General features: G+C 42.8%; 1 protein-coding gene across 1 annotated transcript in view; it reads left to right on the forward strand.

Moving 5' to 3' along the window:
* DAW1 (dynein assembly factor with WD repeats 1) overlaps nucleotides 1-18,486 on the forward strand; it is a 46,312-nt gene that overhangs the window by 11,269 nt on the left and 16,557 nt on the right. Inside the window, exons 4-7 of the mRNA XM_063442314.1 lie at nucleotides 2,755-2,813; nucleotides 3,416-3,538; nucleotides 5,044-5,143; nucleotides 13,681-13,788. Of these exons, the coding sequence (XP_063298384.1) occupies nucleotides 2,755-2,813; nucleotides 3,416-3,538; nucleotides 5,044-5,143; nucleotides 13,681-13,788 (390 nt within the window). The remainder of the gene's footprint in view (nucleotides 1-2,754; nucleotides 2,814-3,415; nucleotides 3,539-5,043; nucleotides 5,144-13,680; nucleotides 13,789-18,486) is intronic.

Consider the following 18,486-nt stretch of genomic DNA (forward strand, 5'->3'; position numbering starts at 1 on the left):
TTTCCTCTCTTCTAACATTCCATCCCTAATTCTCGGGGACTTCAATATTCCTATAAACCCACCTTTGACCTCTGCAGCCACCAAACTACTTTCCATGACTTCCTCCCTCGGGCTATCGCAGTGGGCAGATTCTCCCACCCATGTAGCTGGCAATACCCTTGACCTAATCTTCACTTATGCATGTACAGTATCTAAGATCTGCAACACTCCATATCCACTCTCTGATCACCACCTCTTATCATTTGCTCTCACATACCCCCTCACCCAAAAACCTCAGCCTAACCCCCCTCAACTCAGGAGGGACCTTAATTCTCTTGATCTCCAACAGTTGTCAGCTGACATTGATTCACAACTGCTGTCCATCCCTTCCCTCTCCTGTCCTTCACAGGCCATCTCCATATATAACTCTACTCTTACATCTGCCTTGAACACTGCAGCGCCACTCCAAACAAGCACCTCGAGGAGGACCCGCCCCCAACCATGGCATACTAAATCAACGCGCTACCTGCAAAGATGCTCCCGTTGTGCTGAACGCTCCTGGAGGAAGTCTCGTACACAATCAGACTTTCTCCATTATAGATTCATATTGTGTTCATACAGTGCAGCCCTTGCCCTTGCCAAACAGTCCTATTTTTCCACTCTCATTAGTTCATGTTCCCGCAACCCCAGGCGTCTCTTTCACACCTTTAATTCTCTTCTTCGCCCTGCTGTGGCCACCCCCAAAACTAACCTTACTGCTGATAACTTTGCATGTTACTTCACTGACAAGATTGAACAGCTAAGGAAAGAATTCTCCCCTCCTTGCCTTTCTGTTTCTCAATCACACATAGATCATGCCTTTCCTACCCTTCAGACATTCTCCCCAGCTACTGACCAAGAGGTGGCTGCTCTTCTTTGCTCCTCTCGCCCCACCACTTGCCCGCTCGATCCTGTCCCATCTCACCTTATTAGATCTCTCTCCACTTGTCTCGTGCCTTCTCTAACACACATCTTCAACTGCTCGCTCTCCTCTGGCATCGTCCCTGCTGACCTTAAACATGCCACTGTAGTACCTATACTAAAAAAACCATCCCTCGACCCATCCACCCCCTCTAACTACCGTCCCATATCCCTGCTCCCTTTTTCCTCAAAGCTTCTGGAAAGACTTGTCTTTACCCGTGTGTCTCATTTCCTCAATTCCAACTCTCTCCTTGACCCCCTTCAATCTGGCTTCCGCCCTCTCCACTCTACAGAGACTGCCCTTATCAAAGTTACTAACGACCTAATCGCAGCTAAATCCAAAGGCCACTACTCCATACTAATTCTTCTTGACCTCTCAGCGGCCTTTGACACCGTTGATCATGCTCTCCTTCTTCAAACTCTTCAATCGCTTGGTCTCTGTGACTCTGTCCTCTCGTGGTTTTCCTCTTATCTCTCCCAACGCTCATTCAGTGTCTCCTTTTCTAATGATACCTCCTCCCCTTGCCCTGTCTCAGTTGGAGTTCCCCAAGGCTCCGTCCTTGGTCCCCTTCTATTTTCTCTTTATACTGCCTCTCTTGGCAAACTTTTACCTCTTTTGGATTTCACTACCACCTGTACGCTGATGACACCCAGCTATATCTCTCCTCCCCGGACCTCTCCCCTGCCGTCCTGCAACGTGTCACTGCTTGCCTTTCTTCCATCTCTGACTGGATGTCCTCCCGCTTTCTGAAACTCAATCTCTCAAAAACTGAGCTCCTTGTCTTTCCTCCTCCTAATACTGATCCTCCTCTTTCACTCTCCCTCCAAGTTTGTGGTACCAACATCAGTCCATCCTTGCAAGCGCGCTGTCTTGGCGTCATACTTGACTCTGGTCTCACCTTTGAGCCTCACATCCAGCATGTTGCCAAATCCTGTAGATTCCATCTTAAAAACATAGCCCGCATCCGCCCCTTTCTTGCACCAGATACTACCAAGGAGCTTGTCCATGCTCTAGTAATTTCCCGCATGGATTATTGTAACCCTCTCCTGATTGGTCTCCCCAATAGCCGTACTGCACCCTTACAGTCCGTAATGAATGCTGCTGCTAGATTGATTTTCCTCTCTAGTCGTTTCTCTCACACCTCACCCCTCTGCCAGTCCTTACATTGGCTTCCTGTATGCTATAGGAGTCAATTCAAGGTACTAACTCACACCTATAAAGCACTGAACAACTCTAGCCCCTCTTATATCTCCTCACAGATCCATAGGTATGTCCCTTCTCGGTCTCTCCGTTCTGCCCGTGACCACCTCCTGTCCGTTGTCCGCACTCGTACGGCCAACTCGCGCTTGCAGGACTTCTCGCGGGCGGCTCCCTTCCTATGGAATAGCCTGCCTACCGCCATCAGACTCTCCCCTAGTCTTGCATCTTTTAAGAAGTGCCTTAAAACCCATCTCTTTAGGAAAGCTTATGGCCTCCAAGACTAACCCTTACCTCACATACCTGTCTCTTGCCCTCTCCTAAAGGGCAGCCCACCTTATTTGATTGTAAATTCCTGTCCTAATGTGTTTTACACCCCACCTCCTATAGAATGTAAGCTCGTTTGAGCAGGGTCCTCTTCAACCTATTGTTCCTGTAAGTTTATTTGTAATTGTCCTATTTATAGTTAAATCCCCCTCTCATAATATTGTAAAGCGCTACGGAATCTGTTGGCGCTATATAAATGGCAATAATAAATAAATAAATAAAAATCTATGTATCAATGTATACCCATGGATAAAATGTACATACATTTATATGCTGTTTCTTAATTTCAGGTTCTGCGAGCACACATACTACCTCTCACAAATGTGGCATTTAATAAATCTGGCTCAAGGTAAGAAAGCATGATAATACTTCAGATTATTACTAATGATGTGATGTGTAGATTTATAGGACGCCCCTTCAATAGGGGGTGTAAATGCCTCTGTGGCTTTTGAAAGGGCACTCTGTGCAGCATGACCCCACTACAGGTTGCTGTTGTAAACTGATTTTATATTAAACTGAGGGATGGCACCGCCTGTGGTCATCCATTAGTTTAGTTTAATATCAAACCATGTATGAATAGTTTGATATGAACCAGGCCTCTTCCCAGCCCCAAAGGACACATTTTTGGATTTTTTGCAGTTTTTGTGGCGACTTTAGAGCAGACCAAATGGCAGAGCTGGAAAAAAAAAAATCTAAAACTCAGCTGGAATTAATATGTATCTAACTTTCATATTATTATAACCTGAATTCTGCAAATCTTTTCTCACAAAACATTTCCTTGTGAGTAGTCCCCATAAAATACCAATTTTGCTGTGTTGCTGGTGAGAAACTAATAATAATAATAATAATAATAATAATAATAATAATTAATAGCCGTGGCATTTGACATTATGTTGCTGACGATATTTTGTTTTGCTGTGATAACAGTGATTTGTTACGTCTTCTTCTTAGCTTCATTACAGGAAGCTATGATCGTACCTGCAAAGTATGGGACACTGCATCTGGAGAGGAACTTCACACATTGGAGGGACATCGAAATGTGGTCTATGCCATTCAGTTTAATAATCCTTATGGGTGAGGACACTTTAAAAATCTAATGTCACTATTTATAGAAATGCAACTATTCGTCATATTACTACTCACATACAGAGTCATGCTTAAGTCTCTCTATCACAGCAAGCAAATTAATTTCAATTAGCAATATATTAACATAAATCTACCATGTCTGTATAGAGCTTATGTTCCTAGGCATGTAGCAATGTGAATATAGCCTCATTATGTCTGTATAACAAATACAGATATACTTTGCAGAAAATGTCATGTATTTGTAGGATATCTCCTTGCAAAATTCAGACTCTTGGGGTAGGAATAAAGCTCCACTCTACATTAAAGATAAAATGTATTCTTGAGAAGGCTTTTGAAAAGAAGTAATAGAAGATGCATACTAATATGTTAAGTCCGGAATATGAAAACCATTCGATAGAGAGAGAGCTGGACATAACATAATTGCTTTAAATGACACATATGTAAAATAACAAATAGAAATAGGGACACATAATAACAAAAATCTACTATGGTAGAAAGCCATAGTCAGATGGCCTATCCCTGTCAAATCACCCACATAGTCAGCCTATTCGTTTGCTTGGGGAGAGCTTTGTAGTGTGGGATATGGTGAGTACAATAATGGTATGCGCCTTGCTGCCTCAATACATCGCCGCTCCAGCCTGAGAAGTTAAAAGGATCCAGCACCCAATGCCCACTGACCTCGCACCTTGGAATCAAGTCATAGTCCCAAGGAAAGGTCCCATAAAGCAGTGGACCTCCCGAGTATGTAGATGGTATCTGGGTGTAAGATTACTTGTGGCTCCCTGTCCAGCTAAGGAGTAGCGAACCGAAGCTCTACAAACTAGAACTGGCTTGGCATGGGGTGTATGAGAGAGCTAGTTGTTGTAGTTGATCTCTGAGGAGCTTCCAGAATCTAATGCAGAGGTCATCAAATGTCATATGGATTATATTTTATAGTCTCAACCTCCATTACTTGTGCAGAATCACAAATGGTAAGGAGGAGATGCAGTTATAGAATAATTGATTATGGTGCGAGAGTGGAGGGGAAACACTCATTGGGATAAAGGGAATCTTGTAGGCAATGAGGGAAAAGTAGAAGAAAAGCAACATGTGTTTTGTTTGCAGACTGCGCACTTACAAAGTTAGTCTGTGTGAATTGTCAGAAATTAAAAGTTTATTTCAAATTGTAGGCTAAAATTGCTGACCTGGAAAAACTCTCCAGCTCGTCTATTGGAACAATCCTTGAATATGTCAGCTATGTTTACTGTTTGGCTATTTTAAACTAAAATGTCAAATTCACAGTTTAGTGAATAACCCTGTGAGACTCGATGATGTTCACCTTCACTGGTCAGATCTGGTTTAGATCTCCACTCTGCCTAGAAATGTAGAATAAGTGATGATAAATTAGATTTCACTTGAGTTTTATCTGTGACAGTAAAACCGTAGCATCTCTCTAAGTGTATTCCCTTTCTGTGTCTTTCTCTTTTGCCAACGCATTTTTTTCTGTCCCACAGAGATAAAATTGCCACTGGATCGTTTGATAAAACCTGCAAGTTATGGAGCGCTGAGACAGGAATGTGTTATCATACCTTCCGAGGCCATACTGCAGAAATAGTGAGTGCTTACTAAATAGTAAACTACAAATGGTTGCATATTATATTCCTCTGTGAAGTATATCCGACCATAAGGCCCATAGAATACATGCAACCTCTGTTATTCGGTGCTAGTAGTAGTATTCAAGTAGTAGTGGGTTACAGTGGTTATGGTGCTTGGATTGTTCCTTTAAAACTTGGGAGCCTTCCTCTTTCCATAAAATCTTTCAATGCAGTTTCCTTATGCTTGATAATGAATGCAGTGAATCTGAGGGGGATGAATGAAAGTGGCTGAATTTGCTATCACAAATTTGACACTTAGTGAAAATACCCCAATGCCCGGTAAGGACCCTGTTGCCTTATAAAGAGAGGGTATTGGTGGGAGCTAAGAAGTGCTATGTACTCCACAGACCTAATACACTTTAGGTAATTTCAATTGCAGATTAGCAGATTTAGAAAATGATTTCTATCTGAAATTGGCACTTTTATAAATAATTTCAGAAACACTTTAATGGCAGTCAGTTAGACAACCAAGGAGATGATTGTCTTCCTGATTCATTTAGCTCCCCAGAACTAACAGAAGTGGCACGTGCTCAGTTTACCTCTGTGTACTTGAGTTCTCCCTGCAACCTCCCTGGTTCTCTACTGCAGCTTAAAGGGACACTGTAGGCACCCAGACCACTTCTGCTCATTTTAGTGGTCTGGGTGCCTTGCCCCTCTCCCCTTAGCCCTGTTGTCAAAACACTGCGGTTTTGGAGAAACCGCAGTGTTTTGATTACAGGGTTAATCCCACCTCTAGTTGCTGTCTCTCAGACAGCAGCTAGATGGTGCTTCCGGATTCCTACAGCACCAAAAGTGTTAAATGATGTTTGACGTCCTCACGCTCTGCATGAGGATGTCGAGCGTCGCCGGAATCCCGATAGGAAAGCATTGAATAATGCTTTCCTATGGGGAGGTTTAATGCGTGGGCACAAGGCCATTGCCGCGCATGCGCATTTGGTCTCCCCTGCCAGCAGGCGACGGGGGAGGAACATGGGCGCAGCTGAGCCAGCGCCGAGGGACATTGGCGCTGGACCCAGGTAAGTGACTGAAGGGGTTATTAACCCCTTCAGCGCTATGGGAGGGGGCCTTGACAGTAGGGGAAGCTACAGTGCAGTTTGTTTTCCTGACACTATAGTTTCCCTTTAAAATCAGAGGCTTCTCAATGAGTGCTTTCAAGGGGAGAGCTTGCTAAGACTGTAGACAAGCTGGTTTTAAATACACCTCCAACAAAGAAATTCACAATTTATGCACAATGCAGAATTCATGCATGTTTTAATTGTAGTTATATCTACTAAACGGTAGGGATCGACCGATTATCGGTTTTACCGATATTATCGTCCGATGTTCTCTATTTTCGGCAATATCGGTATCGGCCAATATAGATACCGATATTGCCGATAATACATACCAGGACCGCCGGGCCCATTACAAGCCCGGCGGTCCTGGGGGGCCGGCAGCAAGCTGTTACTTACCTTTCCAGCAGCTCCTAGTGTAAATCTCGCGATTTACACAGCGAGATGAAGGGAGCTGCTGGAAAGGTAAGGAACAGCTTGCTGCCGCCCCCTCCCCCCTCCCCCCCCCTTTCCCTTCCCCCCCCCCACTGCTCAGTACACAGTCCATGCCACTGGACCACCAGGGAATGCTATATCCCCCCTCCCTGGCCAAGTAACAAGCAGGGAGGGGGGACTAAAGAAAATAATAATAATAATAAAACATAATTAAAATTAAAATAAAAAAATGCCATCCCTTCACAAACACATACACTGCATTCATTATACACACACACACACACACATTCTGCATTATACACACACACACACACACTCTGCATTCACTGTATACACACACTACACAAACACACTCTGCATTCACTATATACACACACACTGCATTCACTATATACACACAAACAAACAAACAAACAAGGTACTCCTGCAGCCAAAACATTGTACTCTATGCTGCCAAAAGCTGGTGATCCTTGGACTGCAGAGATAAGCTGTGAGCTTTGGGCTAAGCTGTCCAAACATACTGTAAGTGAAACTTACTGTCAAAGCTGAAGGACCAGGCTTTGGTTGCCAGAGAGAGACTTTTGTATTTGTCTTATTGCTCAAAAACAGTTTGTGAAATAATAGAAAATATGCAGAGGTTCATTGCAGCTTAACCACTACAATAAACCTTTGTGGTTGTGGTTCATAAGGTTGCCAATGACATAAAGCAGTTATCCTAGCAAAGACCCCTTACTGCATATTAAAACAGAAAAACAAAAGCATGCAAACTACTGAACCTTTCATAGAACACAAAGCTCATGCAGAATTCAATGAACACATTTTGTTGAAAGTAACCAGTTCCTTACCCCTATCACTCAAAACAAGTACACATTCTAAGCCATAAAGCACAAGCTAAGAAAAAAAAAAAAGTCCTGCGCTCACTTCCATCACTCCTGGGCGGCAGCAATGACCACAGTACACATCAGCCCCAATACATACAGTAAAAACCAAAGAAAAAGTTACCTGCACTCTCTCCTAAATCCCTATGTATATTTAAACAAATGGAGATCATTTAGTTACTCCAAAGCACAAGCTGCCTAGCTGTCAATAAGTCAATCATTTAGTGCTGCAATGTAGAATGGCAATTGTTAAGTATGAGGCAAAGTAAAATAGATTGTGCAGTGAATAGCACTTTGGTGTCACACATCGTTATGCATTCTGAGACAGTGGTATTCTGAGCTGACTCAGAACATATTGGAGTCCCTTTGTGGCAGGTCTTTTGACCTGATGTTGATGTAGAATTATTAAAAATCTGTATTGAACCTGTGTTGAATTTTTTGCACTAACTCCATCTTAACCCACATTACCTGACAGAATCCTCCATTTTAAACTACATTACATGACAGAATTTCCTAACAGCATTTAGTGTAATGAATAGAGACTGTATTTTCTATAAAGACATGACTAACCCCGGAATTATTGAATTTCCTGTAACATGCAACAAAGTATAACCAAGGCCATAGCCAAGGCCATGAGAAGCTGGCCTAATGAAATGTTCTATTCATAAAAGAACCCTGCACCTGACCACGAGTCTGACATCACTAACTACCCAAAATGACGCTCAAGCCCCCCTTCCCACCGAGTAAACCTCGTGCTGGGTAAGATGGCGCTTGAGCCATCTGTCCACACCCGTGTCCAGAACAATACCACCTCCCGGTGGGAGGACACCTAGCTAACCACTTAGTTCTAGAGCCAATTAATAATATTGATGGGTGGACATTGACATAGCCACTTAACATTTAATCCAATTAATGATGTTTATTTACTGATATCTCGATAATCAATGATGATGTAATTTCGCTCTTATAAGGGTCTGCGAGCCCGCTTTTCTTCAGATGCCATTACATTTTCTCGAAGTTATTTTAACCTGAACTCCGTGTGTCAGTGTGAATTTACTTCTGCGTATACGCAATTTAATCATCTCAAATTTGGACAGGAACAGATAGATTTTTAAACATATTTGTTTATTTCTAAATTAATCTACATCAATTTGGCGCCCAACTGGAGTTAGTGCAAAAAATTCAACACAGGTTCAATACAGATTTTTAATAATTCTACATCAGTCCCCCCTATGAAATGTTAGATTCTAAAAAGATAAACTTTATTGTGTTAATACCAGAAGACGTGTTAGCCCAAAGGCACAGAAACCCCGTGGCCGCTAGCTAGGTGTTAATGCAAAGTGCAATTCTGTCCCTTAATCTGACCCTAGTAGGCTAACTCATCCGTCAGCATGGCTCTCGAACGCTTCACTCTCATGGGTGGCCCATGGTGGCTTGTCCACCACTTCTCCACACGGAGACTTTACCCATTACAGACGGATGCTGTCCCTAAGCTGGTCCCTTCCTAGAACTCTTGCACTTTATCAACAAAAGGGATAGTTTGCAGCGGTATACAGGGTGAGTTGAGATCTTGAAAATCTTGGTCATCAACTGCCAGATGTGCAAAAGTTGGTGTTGCTTGGTCTACAGTCTTCTGTAGGAATTTTCTCAGACAAGGGAGGACACAACAAACGAGAAGAGCAAAGATAAAAAGAGAAATTAGTATTGCCATACCAATATGCATTAAAGCTTTTTGCCATCCTGTCATCCAACCAAACCATCTTTCCCAGGGATCTTTTATCCCAGAATTTCTTTTTAACTCTTCAGAGAGCTCATTTAATTTTTCTTTGGCTAAGGTGACTTTACCATTAGGGCCTGTGTTTTCTGGGATGTAAGTACAACATGTCATGGTGTCGGGCAAAATTTTACATACACCCCCTTTTTCAGCTAGAATCATGTCTAAGGCCATTCTATTCTGGAAGGACATTTGGGATGTAGCCTGCAGCTGTTCGGCTAATCCCTGGAGGGCATCCCTGGTGTAATTAACAAAGCGTTGTTGGTTGTAATAAATGTAATTTATCCAATTCAAATTCTTGTTTGCAGTAACTATGGTAAAAAGTGATTCAAATCCTGCAGCAATTTCATCTCTTGCTTTAAATTCATTGGGCACCCCCCTAGGCACCCCAATGGCATCAATATAAATGTGAGGGTCAAAACTGCCCTTTACTGGGGCTTCACGCTTAACCTTGGCTGGTGTGTGTTTGGACTCATGTGTGTCAGGGTGTGTGTCAGAGATAATATGTATAGGCATGATGGCTTTAGCCAGAGTACACTCCCCCCACCATTCCTTGTCCATCCTGGATCTTAGCTGTAAATCCCCACACAACCAGTAAATATCCCCCAATGACCTAGTATGGAATTGCAGCAGGTTCATGGAGACCATTCTGTAGGTGGCACAATACCCTTTGGAGAAGTTACCCAAGAATTTACCGATCCCATCATAATTAGCATAACAAGTGTAGTTACCTTTATAAACTGTAACACCATCTGGGGGTTTGACATCCTTGGCTAAGAGAGGATATTCCACTGTCCATGCTTTGCAGAGGGACCTATTGAAATTGTAGTGGTAGGCAAAAAGACTCAAAACACATTCTTCTATATCTACTGGCAAGGTTAAAGGTACGGTGCCGAGGTGAGGCCGGGCACCACCACACACACAGCATGCGGTCCTGTTATGTTTGTTGGCATTATATTTCATCCATTCCAACCATAGATTAACATCATTAAAACCTGTTTCAGCGGCCATGGTATCTTCAAAGGTGGGGTTTGCAATGGCCATCATGTCTTTAAAGGACTGGATGTGTGGTTTTAATGGATTTGAGACCATATGGGTGGCCCCTTGCCACTCTGGAGAGTGGCACATATCTTTAAGGTAGAAGTGCCCTAACTTGTTATAGGAACCTTTCTTCCAATACATTCCCATTACATACTGATCTGCATCTGTTGGACTGGGATGCTCAATATTTAGGATTAATTTCATGGGTGTGCCTCCTCCAGGCTTCCTTAGGGTCATTCTTTGGAGGAGGGATCTACCATGATCATCTACTTTAGATAAGGCACTTTTTGGTTTGTAACCCCAGGCAGGCCGCCCCCCAATGGTTACAATTGTGCCCCCATTGTTTGTCAACTACACAAACATAGGGGTCCTTTGAATGAGGAATATCTCTATAGATATTTTGAATCTGTGATGTAGGGAATGGGCATTCTACAATGTCACAGTAATCAAAAGTATAAGTAGCCACACGGGTACATGAAGAATTGTACCAGAAGGTGTACCCACTAGCATCTTTGGTGATTGCTACTTGCTGTGACTTAATTAAGCTAATTAAGGAGAGGATGTACCAGAAGTACCTGGTTGTGCGGTATCTGCTTCCTCTGGGGCAGGAGTCTTTTTGCAATGGGAAGCGTGGATCCAATGTGGCCTGCCGGCCAATTTGACGGAGGTTGCAGTGATCAGGAGAACTTGGAATGGCCCGTCAAATCTTGGTTCCAGGGTGTGTTTCCGCTCAAATTTCTTGACTAGAACCCAATCTCCGGGAAGCAGGTTGTGGGTACCCGTATCAGATTCGGGATCTGGAATTGAAGAGAAAACTTGGGCATGTATTTTGTTTAAGGCATTTGCAAGTTCAGTTACATAGTCTACTAAAACATCAGTTTGAAGCTGCAACGGTTGCGGGTAATAACAACCTAGTCTGGGTGCAGTCCCAAATAGAATCTCATATGGGGATAGTGAGTGCTTCCCTCTAGGTGTGTGCCTAACACTGAATAAAGCTATTGACAGGCTTTCTGGCCAGGGCATCTTTGTTTCCTGTGACATTTTTAGCATTCTGGCTTTTAGGGTGCCATTCATGCGTTCCACTTTGCCACTACTTTGTGGGTGGTAAGGGGTGTGAAAGGCTAGGGTCACCCCCAGAGCAGTCCAAATTTCTTTAGTCACTGTTGCTGTAAAGGCTGGGCCCTGGTCACTTTCAATGACTTCTGGAAGTCCAAATCTACATACAATATCTGTAAGTAGGCGTCTTGCAGTTGTTTTTGCAGTGATATTGGCCACTGGGTAGGCTTCTGGCCAGCCTGAGAACATGTCCACTATTACTAGTGCATACTCATGAGGCCCACTCTTGGGCATTTGTATGTGATCAATCTGAATTCTCTGGAATGGGTACATGGGCTTAGCCAGGTGCTTCAAGGGCACCTTGGTTGGTTTTCCTGGGTTGCATTTTGCACAAATGACACAGGCCCTACAGAAGCTGTTGATCAATGTTGTGATTCCAGGTGCTTCATAATACTTTTGTATGAGGGCGGCCATTAAGTCCTTTGACAGGTGTGCAGGTGCATGTGCCCATTGGACAACTGCTGGATATAAATTCTTAGGAAGGCAGAATCTAAAGTTGTTGTAATATACTCCATCCTTTAGGACTGCTCCTTTCTTCTTCCACTTCTGTATTTCTTCGGGGGTAGTTGTAGCTTGCTGTTCCCGTAAGATTCTTAGGTCAGTAGGAAGAGTCTGCAAGGTAAAAATAGGAATTTCTTCGTGTCCGGACACTTCTTCATCCACTTCCTGCAATTTTCTTGCTGCTTGCTTAGCAGCCTGATCAGCCAAATGGTTGCCCCTTGCTTCATCTGTATCCAACTTCCCATGTGCCTTCACTTTCAAGATGGCCACTTCTTCAGGGAGTAGGAGGGCATCCATTAGTTCCTTGATTGCAGAGCTGTGTTTGACTGGCGTACCGGCAGTGGTAAGAAATCCTCTTGTTTTCCAAATTAGGCCGAAGTCATGTGCCACACCCAGAGCGTATCTTGAATCTGTGTAGATGTTGGCACGTTTTCCTTCGGAAATTTTGCATGCTGAAGTCAGGGCTTGCAATTCAGCTTCTTGTGCAGACATTGCTGGTGGTAAAGATGATGATTTGATAACTTCATCTGTTGTGGTTACGGCATATCCTGTGTGGTATTTTCCTTCTTCATCAGCATACCTTGAACCGTCCACAAACAGAGTGAGATCAGGATTTGTTAATGGATTCTCATGTACAGTTGGTAAGTGTATTGTCTCCATTTTCATCTGTTCAAAACAGTCATGAGGTGTCTCTGGGTCATAATCATTCACTATGACCAGATCTTGAAATTCATTTTCCAGGAAGTGGCGTGGCCATGCTTCAAGATGGTCAGTTGTTGGGTATTTGACTGCCATTTTCCTGTAGCTGTGATTCATCCATGGTGGCCCATAATTTTGCCATGGGCCCAAGATCATTCCATGATTTTATTTTCAACTTGGTGACAGGGACATGTGGAATGGCAGTATCCCAATGACGGTACAAGTATTTGAGTTCTGAAGGTAATTGAATCAAGGCCATGCTGTTGCCTTCAGAGTCACAGTAGAAATCTTGAGCAGTGAGTTTCACCTCCACTAGGTGATAAAGCTCATCTTCGTAGCAAGGCTCAGGAGTGCTGTTTGGCTTATACCACATGGTACAGAAGGCATATCCTGGTCCCTCGCAGAGAGGAGCTTGTCCATCATGAAAGGATAAATCAGGATGCATTCTTTTGATTGAACCAGCAAGAAGGTAGATGGTAGACTTTCTGGCCACTGTTAGTGACGGACCACTTGTGAGTGCATTAATCACCCTATCTTTTATTATTGTATCTAACAGTTTTACACTAGGTCTTGTTTTATGTTTGTTTTTAAGTGATTAAAAGCTGGAATATCATTTCCTAACTGGAGTATTACCAGTATATTTCGGGAGACCGATAACCAGTGTATGTATACTATCTCTTTGGTGAGCCTAACACATGTAATTGTAGCACACCACACCATTTATTTTGCCTTTTGCATTCTGAGAAGAAAGGTATTGTATATTTACTAACCTGTGTTTGCCAAAACATGTGTTCATGTGGGGTAACAGGGTCTATTTTGACCACAGTCTGTAAATGCACACATTGCGGACCCTCAGTATCAATGGACAATGTCACATTCATTGGCTCTCTGAACCGTGGGATTCAGATGCATTTTATGGACTGATATCTCAGGAGTGCTGTGAGCTGGGTTACACTTGATTTATTCACTGGGTGCTGATGGCTGTGTTTTGTGTTTCCAGGTTTGTTTAGCCTTCAATCCTCAAAGCACACTGGTAGCAACTGGGAGTATGGACACTACAGCCAGACTGTGGGACATTCAGAGCGGAGAGGAAGTCCTCAACCTGACTGTGAGTTGGTGATATGTAATAGATATGCACTGGCTTGGAATGGGTTAAGCTGGATCCCTTTTTATTCTTATGATGTATTGTGCAGCATATAATAGTTTAACATTCTGTACACCGAAACTGATTTTATTAGTCTTAGACACAGGAGCTTTCATTATATACGAGCTCCATTAAAAAAAAGTAAAACAACTTCTCAATTTATCTTCTCCACACAAGCACCTTTTTACGGTTCCATTTTATAGCCATACATGCGTCCTCCTCAGTCAGCCTGGAGGTGCTGGGAACATCTAACATCCATTTGTACCCTATCAAAGTAATGGAGAAATGTTTGTCTGAATCTAACATTGTAGATAACTATGTGTTCTTGGCTGCTGAGAGCTCACCATTTCTGTCAATGTAACAATTGAGCTGTAATACCAACCTTTGTTCATTCCCGCTAGTTTATTTTAATCCTCTGGCTCACTTAGCCGTGCAGGTTGGAGAATTCGGAAATGTTACATTATCTTTACAGTAGGTTTCATAAGATAGCTGTCTGGATCGTACTGCAGATTACAATTTATTATCGAAACCAATTTATGTCTTTTGAATGATAAATATATGTAATTGAAGATTATACCAGCGTAGTGTACTTATAATCTTAATTTTAATAATGACAGGAGGCGAGTATTTTGCATTAACTTTCTTTACTTACTCCATAGCAGCAAAGAAAAACAGGTGAAATTAAGAACCAATCAGAACACAGACAGAGTGTATATAAGTGAAAGCATATCCAGAGCACTTCCTCTTGACAAATGCGACATCACAAGTCCATAACCAAACAGATAACTTCGTACGAAAATCCAACTTCTAACTTAAAAACGATAAAGGAAACAAATTCCTTCTTATAGGCGCTGATGACTAAATAAACTGAAAGAAAAGAATCCTGATTCCTGCCCAGGAATCCCACAGCAGATCTTTAGTTGCTGATGATAAGTCGTTGGTACACCATGCACCCCTGTCCAGGTCACTAAAGACAGGCGTCCGTTCAGGAGCATAGGATGTGGGTTCCCCACTGGGTCCCGGAGGAGCGTTGGGTCGTCCAGCAGGAGAATTAGATTCTCGCAAGACATGTCGAGGAGGTCTGGGAACCAGGGTTGGCTCGGCCATAAAGGTGCCAGAAGGAGAATCATCACTTCTCGTCTCCGTATTTGGTGGAGTACTCTCGTAATCATTGCGAATGGGGGGAAAAGCGTATGCCCCTTGTCTTGGCCAGTGTTGGGTGAAGGCGTCCACCGCCGTGCACTTCGGGTTCGGAAGCCAGTTGATGGTTATTGCGTGATGTAAACAGGTCCAGTAGGAGTGGACATCTCTGATCATTCAGGCATGCAAATATCTGAGGGTTTAATTGCCAGTTGCTGGAGTATCTCCAGTGTCGGGAGTACCAATCCGCTGTAAGGTTCGACTCCCCCGGTAAATCTTTGGCCCTGATCGTGATGTTGCACGAGAGGCAATAATAGAAAATTAATCATAGCCTGCACGTCCATGGGATTCTAGGTATCTTCCAGGTTAGGGCTATATGTGTATATATATATATATATATATATATATATATATATATATATACTGTTACTTTAATAACCAGGCACAGGTAGGAGAGGTATAGGGACCGGTTGGAAGACATGAAACAGGTCGTGGGCCGTAACTTACACACAGCCTAATGGCTTGCGGCAATTAAGCAGACTCTTATGATCACTGGGGCTCAGCCAGGAAACCGGAATTGCAAATACAGATTCCGTTCAGCAGCACTCTGGGTAGTATCCAAATGGGGGCTCAACCCCTTGCCAGAATTCTAGGGTATACCTGACTGGCAGTCCCACTAACCTGGGGTATTACACCATCTGACCAGGCCCCTGACAGTATGCACAGCAAAGCTGGACTGAAAAACTCAAGAACACCAAGAGCCTCTTCACGATGAGTGTAAATCCATGACTAACAACACCATCAAGATAGCTGCCTTGGGTCTCGCGAGAACCGGGGCTAAAATGGTGTTACAAACCCGCGAAATGCGTTCGCGGGAAAACATACTAAAGTAAAAGGGAATGTTCTTAGACTTGAACTGAGAATTCCACGAACGGTACGTTCGCGTAAAACTACCGAACGCTGTATGCGAACGGGAAACCCTGCGAACTGCCAATTTGTGTGCAAGCCACCGAACGCTATGCACAATAGACATGAACGGGAAAAAAACGTGCCTAAATGCACGAATCAACAGAGTTCCCTGCCCAAGCGCACTGAAGTCAATGCGAACAGCGCAGGAAAAATGAGGAAAGTGGTTAACGTAGCCACAGGGAAGGCAGGGAATAGACCGTCTCAGGGAAGAGAGGGCCTGGGGAGAGAGGGGACAGAACCCACTAGAGAGGTGGAGATAAAGGATAGCCCCCTGTCACCCCCACAGGAAAGTAAAATAGTAATCACATACAATAAGTACAGTTTAAAACAGAGGCATAGAACCAGTACTCTGACCTGACTTGTGATGGAGCAGCAAAGAAAGAGGAAGTTCTCTGGATATGCTTTCACTTATATACACACTCTGACTGTGTTCTGATTGGTTCTTTATTTCACCTGTTTTTCTTTGCTGCTATGGAGGTAGTAATGAAAGTTAATGCAAAATATGAAGCCTCCTGTCATGTGGTAAAATTGTATCTTACCATTTCCTGAACACTTACTGCCTTATTGTGCAAAATAATAAGAAAATACATTTGCAAACATCATGTGAAGGATAGTAAAGATTGATCTCCCAATTGTATCTCTTTAAACAGCAAAATAATACCCACTGCTAAACTTCCTGTTATAGCTGTATTTTATATAAATAAAGGCTGATAAAATGCACCAAAATTAAATATAATAAAAACACACATGCACACGCTCATATATGCCACAGACTGGAAGCCAGGATATAGGCAACATGTAAGGAAGTTAGTAAGCTGGATTAACTTCACAGAGGTGGTGTATTTCCTGGCTACTGAGGAAATACAAGGGTATACCCATACCAGAGACACTGAAATCAAGTAAGCAAAGACTGGCAACCAGACTGAGCAGATACACTAGAGAAGCAGAGGCTAAGCGAAATAAATGCTCTGTTTACCAAAGAGTCATCCAGGTGTATGCACAGCTGCAGGGTAACCACAATATATGCATCTAAGACCCCCACAAAGTGAACTGAGACTGAACAGTACTGGGAGAACCTCTGGTAGAAAGAAGCATCACATATCTCCAAGGCCCAGTATCTACTAGACCTGAAAGCAGACCACTGAATGCTCCCAGAACAGGAACCAGTCACCATCACTGTAGGAGATATCCAACAACGAGTAGCCCACAGGAAGAGTTGGTCAGCCCAAGGACTTGCCATGATTCACATCTACTGAATAAAGAAACTAACAATGCTACATGAATGCCTAGCACCCCAGATGAACCAGTCACTACCAAGGCTCTCACCTTGACTGGCTAACACAAGGAATTACAATACTAGTCATGAAATACCCCCCACAAGAGAACAACACCATATAACTGCCGTCCAATCACCTGCCTCACCACAACATGGAAGGCTTTGTCAGGCATCATAGCCCCCAAGACCGATAAGAATATGAATCAGTAAATGAGCAATACTTAAAGGGGGTTTGGAAACAACACCATAGGATCAAAACAGCAACAGCTGGTAGACCAAGCCGTCACAAAGGATTGTGAGACCAAACTGACCAATCTGTGCACAGCCTGGATTGACTTCTACTGCTGTTTGAAAAATACAGGACTGAAAGACAGCGATGAAGCACTAATCCTAGCAACACAGGAACAAGCACTCAGCACCAAATCAATAGAAGGAGGGGTCTACAACACCAGGTAGACCCAAGTGACAGACTGTGCAGTCAGAGGCCTCTGAGACAATAAAACACATAGTAGCTAGGTGCAAGATGTTAGCAGGGGCAACATACACTAAGAGACAAACATGGTCATTAAGTGAGGGACGATTGAAAGAGAAACTTATGGGAGGTATTTAGTTTTCTCCTGCAAAAACGCCACGTGTTATAACCCGTTTTTACCATTAGCCCAAAACGTCAACAGAGAATAAGTAATAAATAACTCCATTAAACATGTCTACATTCTTGTAATTTTCTCCAAGTTGGAAAAATGGATTTCCTTGCTAATTTAACTAAAATATGGTTATTTTAGTATTCATTTCAAGTTTATATAATTGTGAAACAAATGATTTTATTCAATATAAAGTGAGTTATGGATAGATACTCGACAAGCTGCTAAATTGGCAATTTGCAGAATGTTTTCTTTAATTTTGTTATTTTCTTTTCTGATGAATAAGTCCCAAAATGTAATGCGTTTTTTTGGGGGGGGAATGAAATGGCACACTGTTATCTTTGCTTTCTGTTATGATATATATGATTTAATAGGGTAAAACAGAGTGTTTGAAATCAAAGGATTATCCATCCATAAAAAAATGTAACTGGAGAATTACTTGAAGTGAGTATTCGGATTGAATGATTGCTCTGTTCCTTGAAGGCCATCCTGTCACTTTAAACCCCCCAACATGTAACATTAGTCAATAAAGGTCTGTAGGTTGCGATAAAATGTTTTTCATAGTTCAGCAGTTTCTCCATATTGATTAATGTAAAGATGATTTTCGGTGACAGGTGCAGTTTAACTCCTAGGTGT

The sequence above is a fragment of the Pelobates fuscus genome, chromosome 2 (genome assembly GCF_036172605.1).
Source record: "Pelobates fuscus isolate aPelFus1 chromosome 2, aPelFus1.pri, whole genome shotgun sequence".
Lineage (NCBI taxonomy): Eukaryota > Metazoa > Chordata > Amphibia > Anura > Pelobatidae > Pelobates > Pelobates fuscus.